Here is a 22,866-nt window from a genome sequence, read left to right as displayed (position 1 = left end):
AGAGTTATCGTTCAGATAGTGTAATGGTCATAGGTAGCATGCAGACAAAGTAGGTGACATGTTAAAGTCCCGACTAAAGTTAATGCTGATACTTGTATATGCTGACCTCCACAGCCTTGACAGTACAGATAGAGATGCCTCAAGAGGTTGATCTCACCTGCTTCTGCTTTTTCTCTTCTCATCTGAATTTTCACAGGGCTTACTTTATTACAAGCATAATGGCCACTTAATTGATAATCAGTTTTTCATTGTCAATTTATCTAGCAAAGGAATGGAACTTGTCTAGCCAAACCTCTCATCTGTTCCCAGTAGTAAGCATTGGGTGTCTAGCAGGATGTGGGCCGGAAGAGAGCATGAAATACAATACAGAAGTAATTTATTCAAGGAAGACAAATATAGTGCTAGTCGAGGAAACGTGTGCTTTGTTAATACTTTACGAGAAGAGAATGTGTCTTGATTAGGTGGCAGCGGAGTGCCTTCTAATGCTGGAAAGGGCTAAGACATCTTGTCAGTCAGACATTTTCTCTTTGCCTGTTAGAAAGACACAGCATCTTTCTGAACCCCTGGTAGGTGTACTGTTTGTAAACAACTTGAAAAAAAATGTTTGCATTAAAGTTCTTTGGGTGATGTCTCTATAGACTGATTATCTTATATTTTAATATACAAAAAAGGAAGTGATTTCTTAAATCTAAACCCCAGTCTGTATATTTTTGACGTCTTGGATAAAGAGAGAAAAGGTGTTGGACTTTTATAGCGACCTGTAGGCTATCTGGAAGACTGGCGTATTTAGTAGACATTTTGTCTTTGGTATGCTAAACTGTGCACATAACTGAGTAAACTTCTAATTGGGCAAGTGGTGAAACAATGGATGCAAAACAACTTTTTTTCAGGCCACTGAGACTTTTATGCTGTGGTTTATGTAGTTCGTAATATAAATACATTTAGCAGTAAAAATACTTTGCTGTGTGGCTTACTAATATACAAGTGACTGAAGATGAACTTTATTGGAAAGTTGAAATGTGTGTCTTTTGCATGTAAATATAATTAAATTGAAAGCTGTTTTTCTCCATTATTATTCTAAACCTTTATCAGTTTAGTCCTTCACCAGCCAGCTCAAGTTCCTTGCTATGTGGCTGTGCTGGCAGATGGATGCTGTGTACAGTTTCCTGTTGTAGATACTGTAGTGTCACAGATCAGCTTTGATTTTTATCAGCTGTTGAGGATGAGCTGTGAAGTGCAAATGAAACGGACAGGTAGCCAGAACAGAAGGTGAAATGACTAAACCTTGTGTGTTGTAGGTAAAGGTGATTCCTCCAACCAGGCAGCTCTTTGTCTGTGACCCTTTTATTGTCCCATACTTTGAGCTCCGTTGTGTGGGTGCTGCAGAGACTCTTGACTTTCTCTAGCTCCCACCCTTTAATGGTTTTGAATATTTTCCTTTTAATGTTTACTAGGTAGAAAATGGTCTTTTTCCTCCTTTCTCTTTTGTGTGTGCTGGTGTGCTGATATGACATCGTCATCTTTGATTTTGTTTGTGCATAGTAGTATTGGTGTCAGTGTGGATATGTATGGTTTGGGAATTATTTAAGTAGCCCACTGCATAGTATCCTATTCTATTTTGTAGTTAACTTGTGTCATAGGGTTGAAAATAAGCATTAATGAAGCGTAGGAGACCTACATTAAGTAGTTGCACATGGAAAAACTGAGAAAAGTTGTTGACTTGGCAGGCTTCTGCGCTTGCTAACTTCATATGCACATTTATGTACGCCATGAAAAAACAAGTGCTGCTTTAATATGAAATTACTGAAATGAGCTTGGACTAAGTGTCCAAAAAGATGTGCAAACTCTACTCCTTCTAGTAGCCTGAAAAGCAAATAAAATTATGCTGTTTCTCATGTACAAGGCCGTGAAATTAAGTAAATGTATGTGATCATTTTATCTCATCTGCTACTACTGATGACAAGGTGTGAGGGAGGCAGCAAAGACAGGAGAAAGCTAGATATATTTCAGGTGTTACCTAGCAGTGTAAGAGCATCACATTATAAAGACGCAAAGTTTCAGATCAAGTATTAAAAAGAAGCAACTAAGATCCCTTGACCCATTTGCAGGGTGTTCATTTATATGTATTTAGCAATCTTTAATTGTATGATCTCACGTTATGTTTCTGCAAGGTGGAGTGGATGGAGCCTAGGCTGGGAAAAATCACACACCTGAAGATTTGAGATGCTGTATATTTGAGATGTGAAGTAGTGAGTTTTGAGATGTAAGGCTACAGTCCTGCATTACCAGAAGTGGATTTCTTGTGTGAACTTTCTTTCTCCCTCTCACTTTTTGTTGTTGTTGTTGTGGAATAGATCTATCAAGCAGGTGTCATATTTAATGGACTAAGTTTGGGACAGCAGAATGTCTCCAGTTAAATAAGGATACTTTCAAAACTAGATGGTGATGGTGGGGTGACTGCTTTTCAAAAGATTGAATTGTTACATGTGACTAAAGCTGAAATGCTTCAGTCAGGTGTAGGTATGTCTTAGTCAGGACATTTCTTTTGAAGTTGGTAGAACTTGGATTTCTGATTTCTTTTTTCTGCTATTCAGTGTTTGACATACTGTTTCAGTGAAAGCCATGGAACGTTTAACTGATACTGAAGCATTTTGTATTTGTTGTTTTTTTGAACTGACAGGCCTCATACAAACAATGTGCTTTTAATAACAAAGAGTTTTAATCCTTAATTGCTACAGGTACATACATGTTTGCTCATGGATGCTGGATTCAGTAAGTTGTATAAATTGGCCTACTATAGTCAGGTATCTTCTGTAGTGTTAGAAAATTGAAGTATAATAAGCCGTATTCTGTTGTTTATCCTTTTTAACCAAGATGAAATTACTGTATTTGAGAAGCCTTAATTGAAAAACATTCCTTCTCCAGAATGCTTGACATAGCAGTTTTAATTCTTTGTAACATGGATTTTAAAAGCCCAGCTTTTCCTCTCTTTTTCTATTCCCCCTCCCCCCCTTCAGTTTTCTTTGTCAGAAAGGGAATTACCCTTGAAACTCTTGATTTGTGGTGCTATGTGCATCCCCAACAGAATCATCAACTCAGATGAGAGACTCTTATCCAAAATGCTAATGACACAAGTAACACTTGGATGCTGGTTTTTGTGAGTTACCTCTGTCTGGTAGTGACTGCTACAGCACTTGCTGGCAAGGAGCACTAGGACTCGGGACTGCTGCATGCTGTAGTGGGTTGCAAGTGGCAGTATTTTACTGTGAGACCTCTGTTGCCCTTGTCTCTGTAGCTAAACCTGTGCCTCTGCACCTTGACTCTCTCATCTTTTTTTATTCCCTGAGCACTAGCAGAGAGCAGTTGTATCTCCTGGTTTCTCAGTCTCCTCTGTGTTTCTGCAGAGCAATGTGAATAGCCTCCCACCAGCTGGGAGAAACAATGGAAGAAAAAAAGCCTTACTCAGCTCCTATTTCCCTGCCCCTACTCACAAAACCTGAATAAATGTGTTGCTTTTGGTAACAGCCATCTCCTGAAAACAAGCAGGCTTTCTGGATCTTGCAGATTAGAAAAATCCTAGGTGGTATCATAGACTTGTTACAGTTTTCTCGATAAACAGCCAGATTTAGGTGCTGGAAATAAATACGATTTTAGCATTTGGTTCTCAAGAAAGTGCACAGTGGAGTTTCTCTGTGTGTGTATGCATGAGACCTGTTGTTGTGGGTCTTCATGGAAAATGTCAGGCTGGATAGATAGTTTGGGGGAGTGAATGGGCGTTTTATATTGTCAAAAATCCCCTGCAGAAATGCTTTTTAACAGCTTTTTTTTTCTTTCCTGGAGGTTGCACCAGAATTTAGAAGCAGAACACCTGTTTCAGAACAGAATATGTCTGTTAATAGCAGAAGAAAGGGTAGGATAGGCTAACTGAATTTTGAACTTTTAAAGATGCTCACTTAAGGGCACCTGTATGAATGAAAGAAATCACTTAGTAGCAGCTAGAGGAAAAAAAAAACAAACTAAGAGAGCAAAGATATTAACATCCTAAAGGAGATATCTGTAAGTTTGTTATTTACCTTTATTTTAAAGTCAGTCTTGCTTCTGTGAAAGAGCGGTGAAACGCCATCCAAAACTTTTCAGGAAGAGCCAAGCACATAGGAAATGAGTGTCTTGTATTTCAGTTTTGCATTTGCCTCAGATTCTCAAGAAGTTTCTATTGAGCTTCTGCAAAATGTCTGTGAAGGAAAAAGGAAGCTTAGTAATGCACTTTAGTGTTAACTGTTTTGGTCCTTTGGTTAACATAGTAAAAGCAGTGCTACTTGCTGCACAGCTGGCAGATAAATAGTAGAAAGGTCTGCTTCCATTTGGTAGTTATGCACAGCCACTAATGTATTGAATTCCCAATGATAAACATTGTCAAAAACAGCAGGGAAAAACCAGCACAGTACTATTTGGCTGTGGTATGGGCTGCCTTCAGTATGGATGAAAAAATAGGAAACAAAAACCACAGATAAGGCAGTAATGTCTCAGGACTTAATTAAAATAGTTAATAAGCAGGAATGATTGTACTTTCAGGTGGTACAAGGCTTCAGAGGGTTACTAAATAATCTGTTTTGATTTGTGTCACATCTTCCTGTTTTACTTGGTTTTCCTGCATTGAATCTCGTACCTTACCATGAGCTGTGTCTTTGGGAAGGGTATCCAGTTTTAATTTGGAGACTCACGGAAGTGAAGAACCACTGTGCTTGGAAAGACTCTGGTGTCCTACCTCTGGTTCTTCTCATCATCTTTGTTAATGCTGAGCCATTGGCTCCTGCTGTGCCTTTTTTGGCTAGGTCAGTGGGTCTTCTGGATCTGCTGCTTTTTCCTTATGAGATACAGGCTGTAACGGGCATCTTCTAGTTTAGTTTGACAAATGTAACTTAAGCTCACAGTCTCTGAGATGCTGGAAATCTAATGTGCTGCATTAATATGCTGTGGGTATACGATGCACTGATTTTTTTTTTATTTTTTAATATATATTTTTTGGGGTTTTTTTCATCGACTATGGTCAGTTGTCTTCTGTGAGCTTACTGTTGTGTGCTCTGGCTGATATATAAGAAATACAGTAGCACATCTGTGCTTCTTCCAGGTCTCATTTGTATTGCTGGGTTGTCTGGTAGATTTGGTGCTGGTTATTGTGGAGCTGTTATCTCAGAAAAGGCACTTTGCCTTTATCTGTAGTTTTTATTTTCTGAGACTCTCTCTTTTAACCCTTCTGGTTTTCATTATAAAGAACTACCAAACCTTAAATTTCTCCCCACTTCCATCCGCCTACCCTCCCCCATTATCAATTTCACCAATGCTATGTGCAAAAGAGAAGGTGAGCTGTCTCTCTTTTGGATAGCATGTGTTGGGTAGCATGTGTTACAGCATCTCACATGAAACTGATACAGAGGTGGTGTTTGTTACTTCTCTCCATGACCATTCTCTGCAAGATTGGTCATTTTTTTCAGAAGAGCAACTTCGGTGGAATCAATTTGTTTCAAATGAAACAAAATGTGAAGGTGGCTGTCCTCTTACTGTTTTTTTTACAGTCTTGATCTCAGTCTCCCAGAGTTTGCCAGGAACGACTTGCTGAAGACTAATAGCTAGTGAATATTTTGAACATCGTGCTTAGTGCATGTTGGTGTGAAATTTCTAATGAAATTTCCCACTGACGAGTGTTTTGAAGTCAGTAAACCACTTTGGAAATCCTACTGTATACTTTGATTATAACCAATTTTAATTAATATATGACATGTATTGCTAAGTCAGGAAGTCATATAGGTGCCATATATGCATCATACACCTTTGCAGTTATCTTTATTACAAACAGTCCTTGCCTGAAAGATGCATATTTGCTCATCTGCCACAATTTTTTCTCTGTAAAACCATGCTGAATAACCCTTTTCATATTTCTGTCCTTCACACAGTAAATTGTTTCCAGTATTGCCAGTGGGTTGATACCAAACTGATAGCCATCTATGTTTTGCTTGCTTTTGAATATTACACATCAGTTCTACTTTTTTTTTTTTTTTTGTATCTGTTACTTTATTGATGTTCCCATGCTTAATAATGGTGGAATGTCTTCAGTCAGTAGGAATACTGGTATATTGCTCTGAATTATTTTGGAGATGAGAGTGAAATAAGAACTGAGATTGTAGGGTACATTTGGGAATTTTTAATAAGCAAAGTTCTTGGTGTTACAGTAGGCATGCATAGAAAGCAATTTTACTTTTCTCTTAGATGAACTCTGTCACTGAGGTTGTATCTTGACTTGTATGTCAGAACTGGTTTGTAGTCAGCTTTTAAGAACACTGTTTTATGTTGAGTTTGAATATTTATTGAAACTAATGGCCATTGTTTCTCAGTGAATCTCCAGTGACTTAAGAACATTTTGAAGGAGAGATGTGTTTTAATTTTTTTGTGAGACCTAACCTGGAGTACTGGGGAGGTCCTCCAACACAAGAAGGACATAGACCTACTTGGGAGAGTCCAGAGGAGGGCCACAAAGATGAATAGAGGACTGGAGCACCTCCCCTGTGAAGACAGTATGAGAGAGTTGGGATTGTTCAGCCTGGAGAAGAAAAGGCTCCAAAGAGACCTTAGAGCAGTTTCCAGTACTTAAAGGGGCCTTTTCACAGGGGCATGTAGTTCAAGGACAAGGGGGAATGGCTTTGAACTGAAAAAGGGTAGGTTTAGATTAGGTATTCTTCACTAGGAGGGTGGTGAGCCACCAGAAACAGGTTGCCCAGAGAAACTGTGGAGGCTCCATCCATGAAAGAAATGTTCTAAGCCAGGTTGGATGAGGCTTTGAGCAATCACGTCTAGTGGAAAGTGTCCCACCCTGCCCATGGCTGGAGGGTTGGAAAGTAGGTGGTCTTTAATGTCTCTTTCAACCCAAACCATTCTAAGATTCTGTGATTTGCAGAAACTTTGAAGAAATTTTTAATCCTGACACTTGAGGGTTTGATTTGGTTTTAACATTTCAGTTAAAATACAGGCATTGTAGGCTGATTGTTGAATATGGAGCCAGTCCTTTCAAGCTATGGAAAGTCCTCTATCCCTTTGTGCCTTCCTTTGCAGATTTTTTTCCCTGGAAAAGAGGGTATTTCCTCAGCTCGACTCTTACTCTAATTGTTACAAAAGTTCTTAGGATAAGGCCTTTTTCTTCTTCTCTCAATGCTGAATGTGACTTTGTTTGAAAACTCATATTCTGTGCATTAATATTACACATAATGTTTTTCAGTTTGAGGTAGATACGAATCTCTTCAGCTCTGCTGTAGATCAAAACAGCCTAACATTGTTTCAGCCAGATGTAAAGTTTCCTCAGATGTTCTAATTCTTTAAACTGTATAAAAATGTTTTGTTTCTGCTTATTGCCACAAAGCTAAGGTCTTTTCAGTTGCTTTATTGTTGTTGATGCTAATAATATTTAAAAATCCTATCACATATATAAGTAATTCCCACAGTGATGCACTTTGGTCCTGAATATCAGTATAAATGTTTCTTGACAGTCAGACATTATAAAACCCAACAGCATGTAATGAGCTGTATTATGAAGTTATGCTTCTTTCTGTGCTTTACAGTTTAGTTTCTACTTTCAACAGAGGAAGGTTTTTTGTTTTTTTTTTCTGGTAGTAGTGGGATTTCCGCTTTGTTTCCCTTCACCTTCAAATAAACAACAAAAGCAGTTACTGTGAATTTGCAAAATGTAGGGGTTTAACCACCTGTTTTCAAGAGCTTTAAGCAGTATGTGTTTTTTCATATCTCTTAAAAATGAAGAGTAGAAATTTTGGCCTGGCTAGTGCTTCCAGGAGTCTCTTCATAAGGCAAAAAGCAGTGTCCTCGGTCCCTGAAATCCCGGTGTTGTCAAGAGAAGGAATACTTCCCGAGTCCTTTTCCAAGAGTAAATTTAACCTAGGGTGTAGATCTGCAAAAAATAGCTTCATTTTCTCTGAAAATTAAGGCAATGTAACTGGAAATTTCTTGCTCCAGGAGTGGAAAAATGGGTAGGCATTTCCCAAAACATCCTCTACATCTACTTACCCAGTTCTGTATGGAGTGAATATTCAAGGATTATTGTATCCCCCCCCGCCCATCCTACAGGGCTCTGTAGAGATCAGAGGCAGAGGATACTATTTATGATTTTATGATTCTATGATACAGAGCAATGGATGGGTTGGGTTTTTTTTTTCATATTCCTGATCGTATTTTCATGCACTAAATTGGTAGACTTGTTTCTTGCCTTGAAAGCCTGAAGAGAGATTGCTCTTCAGAACACTATGGATGTACTATAATGTGTCCAAGCTGTTGAGAAGGGAAAAAAAATTTACGCCATTTAGTGGCTTTCAGGAAGGATAAGTAGAAACATTAATTTGCTGTGATGGAGTTAGAGCTGATATGTCTTGTCAAGTGAGATGGACAGCGTGGTATTTACTTTGTGAATGTGTTGGTGTAGACTAAGGTATGATTATAATCAATTAGCTTTGTCTCCAGCACTTTTAGGTCACTGGAAAGTGTTTCTCTAGAAAGTGAATGTGTGTAAGAGGAAATTAATGGGAAATTTTAAGAGCGCTCTTGAGAGGCTGGTTGCCTTGAGTGTCTAGGGCACACCTTGTTAGTGTGGGGAAGAACACTGCTGTTGTATTTCAACTAGTCACTTCAACCAACCAACCAACCCCCAAGGCAAAAAAAGAAAAATTAAAGTGGATCAAGAAATGACACAGTGAGCATCTCATGCTTACTGGATTCTGGGGTTTCCTGGAAACTCCAGAACTGCATTTTGGTAGGGTAGTCCTCTGTAGTTTCAATAAATTTAAAGGTGAGTTCATCAATATAGATACAGTAATATACTACAGGTTATACAAACCTGAAAGAAGGATTTACAGGTGCTGAAGCATCTAGAAGAGAAGGATGATGAGTTCACAGTTTGAGCTCAGGATCCAGTCTAGAGCTGAGGAAACTTGCGGTCTTCTGCCCGGGGGAGTTGCTGATACCTGTAGCAGGCCAGTAGCACTGTGTGGGAGTGCCATGCAGCAGTGGTCTGACACCCTCCACCTGGAAAAGCTAGGTGTAACAAAATTACAATTAGACTCTTATATGCTCTGATGAAAAAAAAGAAGTGTTTCATATTGCATACTTGAAATGACTGACCTGAGCTACATAAAGTGAAGAAGGATTTTAATGAAGGTTATTTTGGGGGTAGGGATGTGACTATTAAATCTCTGCTCCCTGCTTTTATTTGTTCTCTTTTGTTTTTGAATAGAGAAACAGTTGTGGCAGCAAAGCTACTTCTAACAATAGTTTGCTGAGGTTGTGTTTTGAGCAGAAGTTTGTGATTTTAAAACAAACCTCAGTGCTTTTTAGCAGAAACATATATACCTCAGAACAGAAGCAGTGTAGTAAATTAGTCACATAATTGTCTGTTCTTCTGCTAAATCTTTTGTTTTTCCTGCTCTGAAACTTTGGGAGCGTACAAAATTGAGTATGTGAATTGGTCAGTCCAGCAAAGTGGTCTAGTTAATGTGTGGGTACATCAATGATAAATGGTGGTTTATCAGTTGGGTGGAAAGCAAGAAAAAAATATTTAAGATACGGTAGCTGAAGAAGCATTTATACATTAGACATCTGATACTGCAGATGAATTTGGATTGATTTGCTGCATTACTTATTTCTTGTAGGCTCTAGTACTGAGTGGTGATGTTGCTGAGATTTAAGCTGTTGATCATCCATTTCAAAGTAGCACAACACAAACAGATATGTTAAACTTGGGTATTTTACATGCAAGTCAAAAAAAAGCACAGCATTTTAAAAGGATGCTAGTTCTAATGATCATACAGGATATGGAAAATAAGTTTAAAATAAACCAAACTGAAACAACAAACAAACACAAATAACAAAAACAGTATATCCTACAGCAGTAGCTAAAAGCAATTTTGTGTTTTATGTCTTTCATGTCCAGAAATCTGAAGGTTCAAAAACTCAGACAAACTAAACATAAAACTACAAATCTAGTTATGTGTATATGTGCATCCTTGTGATGTGTTTTCAGCAGTTTTTATATTGAGGCTAAACAAGAGTTAAATCCGTTCCACGTGCTTCTGTATTCTGTTTGTTTTTCACATTGATTAACTAGCGAACTATTAACAGTACAAAGAATTCAGTAGCAGAACAGCAGTATCGCTGGCAGAGTAAATGAAAAACTTTCAAGTAGTCCTCAGTCAAGGATTAATTCAGAGAGGTATTTCAAACTTTGGTTTAGTGTTTGATGTGACAGTGTAGCTTTAATTTTCATATTTGCTGTCACTGTGAATCTGCACTTGAGTACAAACTTCCAAGAATTTGGAAGCACCTAGCAAAGCACACATATCTTCTGGAGCGGTAACCTTTGTGCTGGGAATGGTCAGTTGGCTCTGCTGAGCTGAAAAGGGAGCTGTGTACTATGGCACGATTTGTAATGCCTTCCTGGCTGTGCTTGTGTATGCAGTCACTACAATCATTCTGAGGAACATTTATTGTATTTTTAAGAAATATTTTGCTTATATGTAGTGAACTTGAGGACCTGGGGGAGCTGGGCTTGTTGCTTGTATGCACTATACTCTCGTAGACACATATATCGGAAATCCACTGCTTCTGAAAATGTAAAAAGTGCAGGGAATGTAGACTTGGTGTGTATGTGCAGTGATGAAATGGAGAAACAACCTCCATCTCATAGAAAATAGAAATAGAGCCATTTGGAAAGGTCTGTGGGCTAGATTTAATTTTCCTGCTGGATCATTCCTGCCTTGACCTCTAACTTCTGTTGTCTCAGGTTACAGCTCTTGTGTACTGGAAGCAGAGGCTCCAGCCCTGATAACCGTCTGGGAGCTTGTTCTACATGATGATGTTTAAGTGACTGAAAAACAAGTGCTATAAAACATGTGTCTAATGAATAGTCAGATGTTAAGGTTGTAATGTTGAGTGCTCAGAATAGGAAATGTTTTATGCCTGCCTGTACAACCATACTATCTTTCCTTTGTGGTGCTTTATTACCATATAGTCTTTAATTACATTGACTTGCATAACTGTGTGTGGTCATGGTTAAACTGCTAAGTAAAAGTTATTTGAGATTTGATACATTTTTCTAGACTCTGTCCTGACTGAAAATGTGGCTTTTATGTGCTGCATTTTTATTAACTATTAAATGCCAGTGGTTTGATATAATAAAGCCCCCTGGAATAGAATACACTCTGATTTGTTATCTGTTTTGAAGAAAGGGATTTAAATTAATTTAAAATTATTTAAGTACATTCAGGAGTTGATTATATTATGAATTTCATATAGGTTGTTATATTTTGTTAGTAATGAACCAAATGTATTAATTTTATGAATATTTATGCTTGTGAAATGAGCCTTTTTTATAACTTGCTTATTTAATTTTCACTACTTGTATGTTTCAGTTATGCAAGACTTGCAGATCAGCATCAAAATGCAAAGAGAAGCTATTTTAATTGTTTACAAATCTGAAGGGGAATGGAATTGCATACCATCAAACAATTTACTTCATTGCTGATGCTAAGAGATTATTTAACATGTATTAATACTCCTAAATTTTTGTGTTTAGGGAGCTGGTCAATTCTGAGAGCTCTTTTAAAATGCTATTCCTTGTCTGGCTTTCCAAACCACAAGATGTATGCACTCTCTTGAAGTTAAATGAATTTTTGAGAGAAAGTCTCATGAGGTTGCATGAGTGATGTTGAGCTGAAGACACCTGGGCATGGTTAAAACAGGCTTGGAAGGAAAATATATGTCTTGCATCCATTGACTCATCATTTCTGTAGTGAGCATGGGGCCATTGCAGATGCATATGGCAGTGTGCTGGATCACTTGGTAGGCATTGAGTGAAAAACTTGGTGTGACTGGATTTAGCAGTAGGAGTGTTGTGACAGGAGCATTTTGACATGTCCAGGCAAAAACCTAATTGACCTTTTAAAAAGGAAGGGGGTGAGGAGGATGAAAGGAAGAGAGAATTCCCAAGTATAATTGGAAATTAAAAAGAACTGTATTGTAACACTTCAAATAATTGCTTATCATACAGATATTCTGTTATTATTACAATAAAACCCAGGTATTTCTTTCCTCTCTCACAGCAGAACTCATCTACCGAATAGCAGAAATGTAGCAGGAATTGTGTTTTGAGGCAGTTCTGCATGTGGCTTTAATGTTACATGATAGGTAGCATCTGGAGTAGTTGAAGTTAACAGGCTGAGGTTCAATACTGACTTTTATTTGTTTTTCTCTCCTGTGTTACTGTATTTTGTAAATACCATCTGGTAAGCTCCTAAGCTTAGGTTTTGGGTTTTGTTTGTTTTTTTTTAAACAAACCAACCAACCTCTTCCATCCTCATTTACCACATTTGTGTGTTGTTTTGTTTTCTTTTTAAGAAAAAACCCCAGCAACTTGGGGGGCTGAAAGAGACATACCTAGGTGTTACTGCTTGTTGGTTTGTTTTCAAAAGTATGGGGCTTCTATGGGGTATTGTACATCCAAGAATAAAAATGCATAGTTCTGCTATTCACATAGCTGTTACTCCTGAAAGCACATCTTAAAGTAGGGGAAAAGAAAGTACTTTATGTGTAAACTAAGGAAGTGGCCCTGGGGGGCTACCACAGATTAAACAGGAAATCACACTGCAAATTGAACTCAGAACTTTAATACCAGCTCACTACTTCAACCCCAAGAGCATTCATTCTCTTTTCTCTGCAGATAGGCCACCCAGCTGAAAAAGTACCTTTACCTGGGGGGTAAGCTGCACCCACATCATACTGGGACTTCAGTGGAACTTCCTTGTCCTTCATCCCTTACAAATTGAAGTTTGCTGCTGGGCATTTGTGATAGTTGGCAATAGTGTGAGCTGTTCGGCTCTGAGTTACTGTTGACTCCTATTCTTGTGGTGGTTTGTGTTTCTCCTTGTCCATACTGCGTATTGCATGCAGTGTGCTCATTTCAGGTGCAGCTGAAAAAACAGCTTCAGCCTGAGAGATCTGCACTATGAAAATTCCTCCTGTAAGGGTACAGTATCAGTTCATTGGAATATTTATTGCATTTGTAAACCAGTAGTTTTTCATACCATTTTCAGCTGGTGCCAGAAAGTATGGCCAGAGCAGTGACTTGAGTTAGTATTGCTAGAGAAGTGTATATTTCAGAATTGGTAAACTTTGGTTTATTTTATGCAAGAAATCTGTGTTCTAAAATCATGTAGTTGTAACTTTCTGCACTTTGTGCCCTTTTTGCCTCTTTTTTTCTTTATTTTTCTTTACTTTTTTTTTTAGTAAGACTTTTGGAAGGGCTGATATCTGAAGTGACAGCTTTAGTTGAGTGTAGCATGTGCAGCAACTGAGATCATCTGTTCCCAAGGTTGCCCCAACCTTTCAGTCTATATTCGGTAGCTAAGATTGAGTTTCTGTGTACAGTAACTAAATTAAACTGCTCTTCAGCTCCATCTTCAGGTTTATATTGTCTATAGGGTCCTGTCAGCAGAAAATGCACCATAAAAGGGTGGATGAATGGTGAGGAGGTTGTGGTGGCTTTTGCCATAAACATGAGGGAGCTTCAAGAGTGGATTAGATCAAACAGTACTTGGTAGGGTGTTTCCAGCAAGATCCACTGAAATCTAGTGTTGCTTCTAGTATGGATGCTACTGAACACAGGTGATGCTTTGTCATCCTGCAAAACAGGCATGCTTGGCATCTGGCTTTCAGGTGGTCAAAGTGTAGGTGACTGGAACAGTTTGTGAAACAGTTGTTACTGAAACTGTCTGTAGTGAGAAAACTGAAATGCAAAAACTTGTTCATGTCAGATCACTGATAATGTACTCATTCTAAGGAGTAGATATTAACTGTGAGTTGAACCTGCTTACTTACTGTGCAGTATCAGGAAGATTTGTGAAGCTTTTAGAAGAAGTAAGTAGGGGGAAGGGAGCATAGCTGTGGTGTTGTGGAGGTTTTTTTTTGGTTGGTGTTTGAGTTTTGTGTGTGTGTTTGGGTTGGGTTTATTTGGTTGGTCTTTTTTTTTTTTTTTTTTTTTTTTTTTTTACTGTGTTTAAGCTTATGCCTCACTAGAAATACTGGATTTTGCTCCTTCATAAAATAGTGCCACTAGTGCAGTGTGGTCAGTGATATCAAAAGAAAGCATCCCATTATAAGCAGAAGCTGCTGCATGTACTAGAAGCAAGAGGGCAGAGGGAAAGATAGCAGTGTGAAGTTGGTCTGCTAAAGGTATATTTACAGAAAGAAGAACTGAGAGCAGGAAAAGATTTTAACACTAAGCTTTTCACAGTTTATGCTAGTATATACAGCATGTGGAAAAATAATTTTGGATGAGATTCAATTCCTAATATGATATTCAGTTACCATATAAAGTTTAGGATCAATATGTTTCTTAATTCTTTTAAAATTAGCTCATTGTATTGTAAGTTCACAAGGACAGGTTTTTACAACATTTTATGCATCAGCTGTGCTGGTGATCAAAATTTCACATTTGGAATAATAGGTTTTTTCTTAGCAAATAGGTTTTGTGTGTCTTGTGTGCGTGAGTTGCTTTTTCACCCCTCTTCGTTCTTGATTTCTTGCAAAGTCTTTGTCATTTTTGCTTTTGTCCACAATAATTGCAGATTTTTCCTTAGTGGTTGTGTTCATGAAACACTCTTAGTTAGCTACACATGCAGTTTTGAGACACAGGAGGCAAGTGGACATGACTGGTTGCGCAGAAAATCTGTGGTGGAAGTAGATTGCTTGCTTCAGATTTCCAGAAGTAGACTGATCAGGTGTTATCACTTTATATCACTCAAAGCCTTAGCAATTTATTTTGTAATATGGCATGCAGAAGAGAGTGAATTGCCATTAGTGGTTTTGGATGTTGACTGTGATATGGATAACAGAGACGAAGCAAAAATGCTGTATCCTCATAGAAGACCTACTGTCTCTGATTTGCGTGTTCTGTTTCTGGGTTTATGCTGATCATATCAGAGCCTGTTTTCAAATAAAGATACTTAATAAAAAGGCAGATTATCCATATAGAAACAGTGTATACACATCCAGAAAAAGATTGGAGTGTGCAGGAAATAGTATTAAAAACTTGAATTTTTTAATGACTGTTTCACAACGTCGGTTTGAATATGGGCTGAGTAACAGATTTTAAGATTTTGGGCAATGCTAAGGTAAACATGAAGTATTTTATTACTTAAGCTAATTGAACTATCTCGAAGTAATGAGTGACAAGGTACAGGGAAAGTTTGAGATGAAAATGTGGGTTTAGAAGAAATACAGTAATGCATCATGTGGTTTTCATTTTTTTTTTTACCCAGTCTTAATAATTGTATGATGGCTTTTGACTAAAAAGTTTGTGTTGAAATTGCTGACCATTGGGTAACCTAAGTGGAGATTCTTTATATTAAATGTGATGTATGGATATCTGGAACTTACAGTTCATACTTAAATTTATATGATTTTTGCTTTTTATTCAGTTGAGGAATACATTCTTTGTATAATGGAAGCAGATGTAACCATACTCAGCTTTTCCTTTGTGCCAGTTGAATGTAACACAAGTGTCCTGCATGGTGTAGGCAGAGGGGACTGTTGCAGAGCAGTTTAAGCAGGTCTGAATTATGATTGTTCATTCTTAGTTTCTGTGTGCCAGCACTCTGCCTGTGTGGTATGCCAATTAAGGAAGCAGATCCAGGAAAGAAATATGGGAGGAAGAAGGGAAAGGATTATTAGTTTTTGGTGTCTCCTTCTGCTGGTGCTGGCCTGTTGCCTGGCCACATGAGTACCCATGTAAGCATGAAGGAGGGGCAGTGCTGTTAGGCTGCCAAAATCGCAGCCCACTCCTAGCCAGTGTTCACGTTGGCCTTAATATGCATCATTAATGTAACACCAGGATCTGGCTACGAAGTGTTGTGCATGCTTGATGCTGTAATAATGTGGATTTAGAGTTTTTGATTGGTACAAAGAGTGAGCAGAACAAATGTGTTGGAGATGAAGTTGAACAGAAATCAAAGTAGAAACATTCTGATTCTTTTCTGTTCTTACAACCAAGTGCTTTGTAATTCAGTTTTAGGTAAGCTCGGTCTGTGTTACTGTCCGTTGTCTGAACATCGAAAAGCAGACAGCAGTAGAAATTCTGTGTGGTGAAGGCGATGGAGGATTTGGTTTGGGAACAGCATGCATGATTTTTAACTATTTGAGGACAATGAACCTATGCAATTTGACTTATTTACTCTGCTCTGAAATGTCTTTGTAGCTAGTAGCTCTAAGTAAAGCCATGTTTAGAAAGTGATAGATGATGGTACAGACATGTTAGATTCCTTGACTTTTAATCCTCCAAGATGTAAGCTGACAGCATTTTTTCAGAGCTGTTGAACGAACCTACATTGCCTTGATGTGACAAGTAATAATACCAGTGCTGAATGTGCTGGACTAGCAGTTCTCTGCCACTGGGATGCACAAACATTAGTGAGGGGTTGCTGTGCAAGACCTAAGCTCCTAAACTGATAAAATGCACCTGATTCCTATCTTCCTGGTGGGGTTAGGTCCAGCATTGCTGGTGATGGGAGAAGGGAGCTGGTGGCAGATAGATAGTAAGCTAAGAAAAGAAAGCAATAGAGATGGGAGAAGATACAAGAAGGCAGAAATAAAGATGTGAAGAGAAGGACTTGATGGAAGGAGGACTCAACTGGGAAGGTTCCAAATCACTGCTTTAGGTTTTATGATCCTGGTGATATCATATGGAAGATATACAATTGTCCTATTGTTCCAGCAAATTTAAAGACATTTATGTTCTTTAAGTATGTTTTTTTTGTAAGCATGGAATGTTTCTCTGCCTAATTGTCTCTTAGATTACTAGTGAATCTATAATTTAGTTAAAAAAGTCACTGATGTAATGGAATCTTTTGAGTATTTTTCCAGTGTGCAGTATGTATAAAGATATGGGGGGTTTTGGCACGTTTGGGCAGAAGATTATGGAAGCTAAGCTTTCAATAAAACTAGTTGTGCTTCTCTATCAGTTCTTAAATTTTCATCATACCAAATTTTACTGAAATAAATCTTACTAATCTTTACATATTGCAAGCTATAAACTTGTATCTTTTTACTAGAATCAGGGCAAATCACAAATCTGCAGTTCAGGTGACATGGATTTTAAAGCAGGGGATGAAAACACTCCTCAACATTACATTGTCTCATTTATGGTGGCTTCGGAATTCAGAATTTCTGTCATTCTGTTGTTCTGTGCTCTGTTTGGACTGTGGAATTAAGAGTTTCCTCTTATCAATTTGTAGCTGTGATCTTTCGTTTGCCCATATGAAATTTCCTCTGTGGCCTTTTAGAGCAGAATCCCAAAAGATAACTTCAGTGTTCCACTTACCAAGTTTCTAATATGTCCATTAAAATAAAAACCTATGCAAACAACTGTAGGGAATGTGAGGGAGCGAGTTTATAGTCTGGCTTTCTGTGGATCAATGCCTAGGTGTTAGAGGAGAGCTGAAATGGAAATTGTCTTCTCTAGTGAATCTTCCTGGGGAAGATTTAGCTCCCCTCTTGTTAAACTTAGAAATCCTCAGGTTAGAGCTACCACATGGCGTTTTTTAATGTTGTATGTAGTGAAGTAACAGTTCTGGGAAGTAGTATGTTTTCCTGGTCTGGTGACTGGGTGGAAATCCTCATAAAAAAGCCATGCTGCCTGCAGCTCAGAAGCAAGGCACGTCTCGGTGAAAGAATAAATGTGTTATTTGACTCCTAGAAAGCAGGGCTGCAGCCTAAGGGGTCTGGAAAGAAGGCACAGTGCTGAGGGCAGCAGTCTCAGAGATGTGCTTCAGCTCATAACGGAACATTTAGAAATGAGGTTGTTTTTAGGAACAGAACAGGTAAGAGTAGGTCCCTGAAAATCAGTAATGCTTTTGTAAAGCTTAAAAGGTTGGGGAGTTCTTGCATTTGGTTCAGGAGAGGCCTCTTTAAAGCTCCACTGTAGTTTCCCAAGTTGAAAGATGGGGAATAAAAAAGGAAGAAAGGTGCTATTATGTTAGAAAAGGGGATGGATGGTAACAGCACTTAGATTCAGCCTACTGTTGTTCTCCAGGACTGTGGGCAAGGTAAAAATAGGGAGGGAGGGCTTTTAAAAGAGAATACAATAATTGAACCTTTTAATTGGAAGCTTGTTCCCTTTTTACTCAAAACTGTATCTTTATGTCACAGCAAGCAAGGGCAGAGCAAGAAGAGGAATTCATCAGTAACACTCTATTTAAGAAGATTCAAGCTCTGCAGAAAGAAAAAGAAACACTTGCAGTAAACTATGAAAAGGAAGAGGAATTTCTCACTAATGAGCTGTCAAGAAAACTGATGCAGGTAAGTGCTGCCTTTTCTGACATTTCTCCCAGGAGCCTCAGGACCAACTAACTGGTGGCTGAACTTTTTTGTTAGTGTGACTGCAGTCAGAGTGATGTGGTCAGGTTGTAGCTGTCGTAAAGCTGATGCTTAATAAAAGCTAAGTACAAGAAGTGTAGTGAGTGTTTTTTAACATGTTGCTTTAAAGTTTTCATCTGCAAACTCATGGTGTTGAGAAACTAAAAGTTGGTACGGAGGTGCAAAGGAATGGATGTAGCTGAAAGTAAATGTTCACTGTCTCACAAAAAAAGAGTTACTGGTTAATTTAAAGTGTTAATTGAAACACTTTTTTCTGGAATATTTGATATTTAACAGGAGTCTTGAAATATTAAACTATGTACAAGAATGTGCAGTGATGCATGAAGGAGACTATCTACAGATACTATGTTTATCCATACTTTTAAAAAAACCAGTTGCTTCTCTTGAATTAAAACACATCAGTTGTGTGCTAAAAGTAAAAAGTCGAAGATGTTGGGACAATTTATGTCAGAGGAACTTCTTTTCATTAGCAAAGTTGCTAATGTTTTTGAAAGTGGGTGAGTGTTGGAAGTGTTGTAAATGCTTGCCCTGTTCTGATAGATTTGCCTAAGTACCTGCTTTTGGCCTCTCTTAGGAGATAGGGTACTAAGGTAAATTGTTGGTGTGATGCACTGTGGCATTTTTTTGTGCCATTACTTGCAAGCTTTGTCATGAAAAACTAGTCAATTTCAAAGAACCTAATTTGCATGTTGTAAGCATTTATTAAGTTCTGCACCTGGAGTCTTGAGGCATGTTTAGCTCTGCAGTTAGGAAATACACTGTTCATAAAACACATTAGAGCCAATCCTACCTAATGTTTTTGCTATGGAAAGCTGGTACTTCTGTGGCTTTGTCCATTCAGTGCCTATTATCACATTGTAAGTTAAGTATGAAGATAAAATATCCTCCATCTAGTATTACTATTTTCCCTTACTGTTACTGAGGACTGGCAAGAATGTTTCTGAATAAGACATGCATTTGCTTTCAAAGTCATGCATTTTTATGAAAAACAGAGAAGCAGATGGTAGTAAAATAGGGACATTGAGTGTTCTTTTCTAATTGAAATAAGATGTAGATATTGCTGTAGAAAAAGTTTCCCATAAAAGTCTCTTTGAGTAAAGGGAGAAATTGTGTGTTGGGCAATGTTCACAGAATGGTTGAGGTTAGAAGGGACCACTGGTGGTCATCTAGGCCAACCTCCGTACTCGAGCAGAGTCACCTAGAGCACATTACACAGGTTTGTGTCCTGATGGATCTCACGTATCTGCAGAGAAGGAGACTCCACAACTTCTCTGGGCAACCTATTTGAAAGCTCAGTCACCCTCACAGTAAAGAAGTTTTCCCCCATGTTCAGGTGGAGCTTCCTGTTTTTTAGCTTATGCCCATTGCCTCTTGTCCCATCACCTGGCACCACCAAGAAGAGTCTGGCTCAGGGAGCTGAGGTGAGGCTGAGTGGCCTGTAGCTCCCAGGATCATCCTCCTTGCCCTTTTTGAAAACTGGGGTGACAATTGCCTCCTTGCGGTCCTCAGGCACCTCTCCTGGTTGCCATGATGTTTCACAGATGATCAAGAGTAGCCTAGTGATGATGTCTGCCAGTTCTCTCAGCACTCCTGGGTGCATCCATCAGGGCCCATGGACTTGTGAATGTCAAATTTGTCTAAATATTCTCTGACCCAGTCCTTCTCAGCCAAGGGCAAGATTTTCCTTCACCCTGGTGTCCTGGGCCAGGGATTCCTGGGGGCTGGCCTTGGCATTGAAGACTGAAGGTAATGTTGTTTAATTGAAAGGAGTATGTAGAAACTGGTTACAGAACCATTTACCTGGGACTGTTCTATACATTGTGTAGAGCAAAGTAAAACTTACTTACTTTTTTAAAGTAAAAGCATGAATTACACTTGGTTTGGCCAAAGAGTTTTGAACTGATATAGTGACCTCGCATACAAATTTGTTCTGCAGCAGCTAAATTGATATATCTAGTAATTGCTTAAAATACGCTTGGCCTCTTTCCTAGAAGTCCATTGCGATCGCTTTAAAGCTGTATCTTTAATAGTTCTTAAGTCACTAATATTATACAAAATAGGTTCCCACATTGCAAAGAATAAGTATAAGCCTCTTGCTATTCTAAAACTACAATTAATTTTTGTTCTTTTCTGCTATGGACTTTCAGAAAGTATCATTTGACTACTGGCCCAAATGAAGGAAAAAGGTAGCAATCCACTGTTCTCAAAATGGCTAAGGGGCTGCCTTGTTACAATGTGTGAGTGCAAGGGCATTACGCTGTTTGTCTGTTGGAAAACCCTTAAAGGGTGTAACTTTCTCACTAGTGGGAGAAATATTCAGAGAAGCACATAAATCTGAAACAGAATGCAGGTATAAAACTGATGAAGTTACCCTCTCCTGTACAGCACCAGAAGAAAGTACTCAGTTATGGATTCAGTGTCATCCTGTGAACATTATCTAGCTTTCAATTGGCAAGCTGCAAGTTTCTGCTGAGAGTAACTGCATAGCTGTAACTATAATAATATGCAGGTAGAATTCTGATCACCGCCTGCTGTTACTAAACAGTATCTCAACCTACAGCCTTACACTTCATTTCAGGTGGCCTTTCTGTAGGTCTCATTTAGCATTTGATTAATGTGGTCATGTTAACCCGAAGGTTTTAAAAGGTGACAATTCTTAAATGCACCTCTGTTCCTAATTGTTAGTCCTACAATTAGAGTTAGTCCTACAACTGGAGTTTCTCTCAGCATCATTAGGTAGCAGTTTTTGGAAGTAAATTTTGAGTTTGACTTCTATCTAAATACTGACACAGCTCACTTGAAGAAGAGAAATGGTGTCAAAATCCTGTTGATGTTGGTAGTGGTTGTACCTACAAGGGTGAGTGGCATGGACTGTCTTGCTTACAGGTTCACCTCTTACCTGCAGTGCACAGAGGAGAGGATGATAAGAGATATATCAAATCTCTAGTGCAAAGCATATTTAAGCTGTGTCAAAGGAATCTGCTGGCTCAGCAGATTTTGTAGTCTATACATTTGGATGACTTTCCAAACCTGGCTCAAGACTTGCAGTACAGGTGGAGGACTTGTTTGTTTGCTCTTAAACAAACAGTTAATATTAAAACTAATATTCTATTTGTGTGTATGCTGAATGTAGATCTCATTTCATGGCTTGATTATGTCTTTGATGTGAAAAACTTGCTGTGAAATGCAAAAAAAATGTAAATGTATTCTTCTAAACACTAGCAACATGCTCATCAGCTTGTAAGTTACACACAGGAAATGGTCCTTTCCCCTGAAGAGCTTACCTGTAGAATTAGGAAACATTTGAATATTAGAGTATGTTTTCACAAAAACAATTTTCTATGTAGTGATCATGGATTTAGTAAGTTGATATTAGAATATTGCTGAGTTGCAGACAATTTTCTTAAGTAGCATAGAACTGAAAATAATATTGAAGTGGATTTTTGTTTTCGGAAAGCTTAACTGTTTGGATATTTTGATTCTTTTCAGTTACGAATTCTGAAAGTTATACCCATGTTGAGTGCCAGATAAAATGTTTGAGAAACTTCTGATACTACAAATAAACTCATTTTGTGGGCATTATTAACACACATCACGTAGTCAACTGAGTGTTTATGACGATATCTTTTCTAGTTTGGAATACTCTTCCAGTTACATAGGTGAAGTGCTAAATTCCTGCCTGATGTTTTTCAGACATAGAAAGTTAAAATAATTACAATTTACTTTATTTTTTACTGAGATTTGAGTGCGCCAATACTTACCATTACCTCCTAGAATGTAGCAATTCTGTCTTTATTAGAGGATGCAAGACTGATGAAGCAGTTATACGGCTAATAACAAATTGGTAAATGCCCACTTCCTTTTTTGGTATCTTGGCTCTGGAGAGAATTCTAGCTAAGTTAGATGTAGACCAGAAATACTGTAGTCTCCAGTGGAAGTGTGGGCAGTAGTTGATTTGCTCCGCTGTTCTTTGCTATTTGGAGTTAAACTCTTAATTTCTTGTGTTTGCCAGGCAGCACTGGTCTGACGTGGAGCTAGACTTTCAAAATTCATGCTGTCAGACATCGTGCATCAAATGGCTTCCTGCTTTTTGTATGACTAAGGGAGAAAAAAATGCATATGGATTTGTTTTGTCTGAGACTGCCTTTTGGAACAGAGGAAGGGGTGTACTTCTGGTAAACTGCATATGATTTATAGTCTTTTAATTTTTCAAATGTTTACTAGTCTGGCTGTGTCAAAATTACTGCCATATTCAGCTAAAAGCCACCTAGAAGAGGGACCTTTTCCATAGTGTCTGTGTGTTTCCTGCTTTGTCAAACCTTTGTCACAATTGTAGGGGTTTATGCATCACATTGAGTGGCATCTGGAATGATCTCCTAGGATGTTAAG

At 38.3% G+C, this 22,866-nt stretch overlaps 1 protein-coding gene across 1 annotated transcript in view; it reads left to right on the top strand.

Annotated features, from left to right (window-relative positions):
* Positions 1-22,866, top strand: part of CCDC6 (coiled-coil domain containing 6) — a 48,372-nt gene that overhangs the window by 1,310 nt on the left and 24,196 nt on the right. Inside the window, exon 2 of the mRNA XM_034062681.1 lies at positions 18,250-18,399. Coding sequence (XP_033918572.1) covers positions 18,250-18,399 — 150 coding nt within the window. The remainder of the gene's footprint in view (positions 1-18,249; positions 18,400-22,866) is intronic.

This window comes from Melopsittacus undulatus, chromosome 4 (genome assembly GCF_012275295.1).
Source record: "Melopsittacus undulatus isolate bMelUnd1 chromosome 4, bMelUnd1.mat.Z, whole genome shotgun sequence".
NCBI lineage: Eukaryota > Metazoa > Chordata > Aves > Psittaciformes > Psittaculidae > Melopsittacus > Melopsittacus undulatus.
Note: the sequence above shows the minus strand (reverse complement) of the source record. Positions and strands in the feature narration are given on the sequence as shown.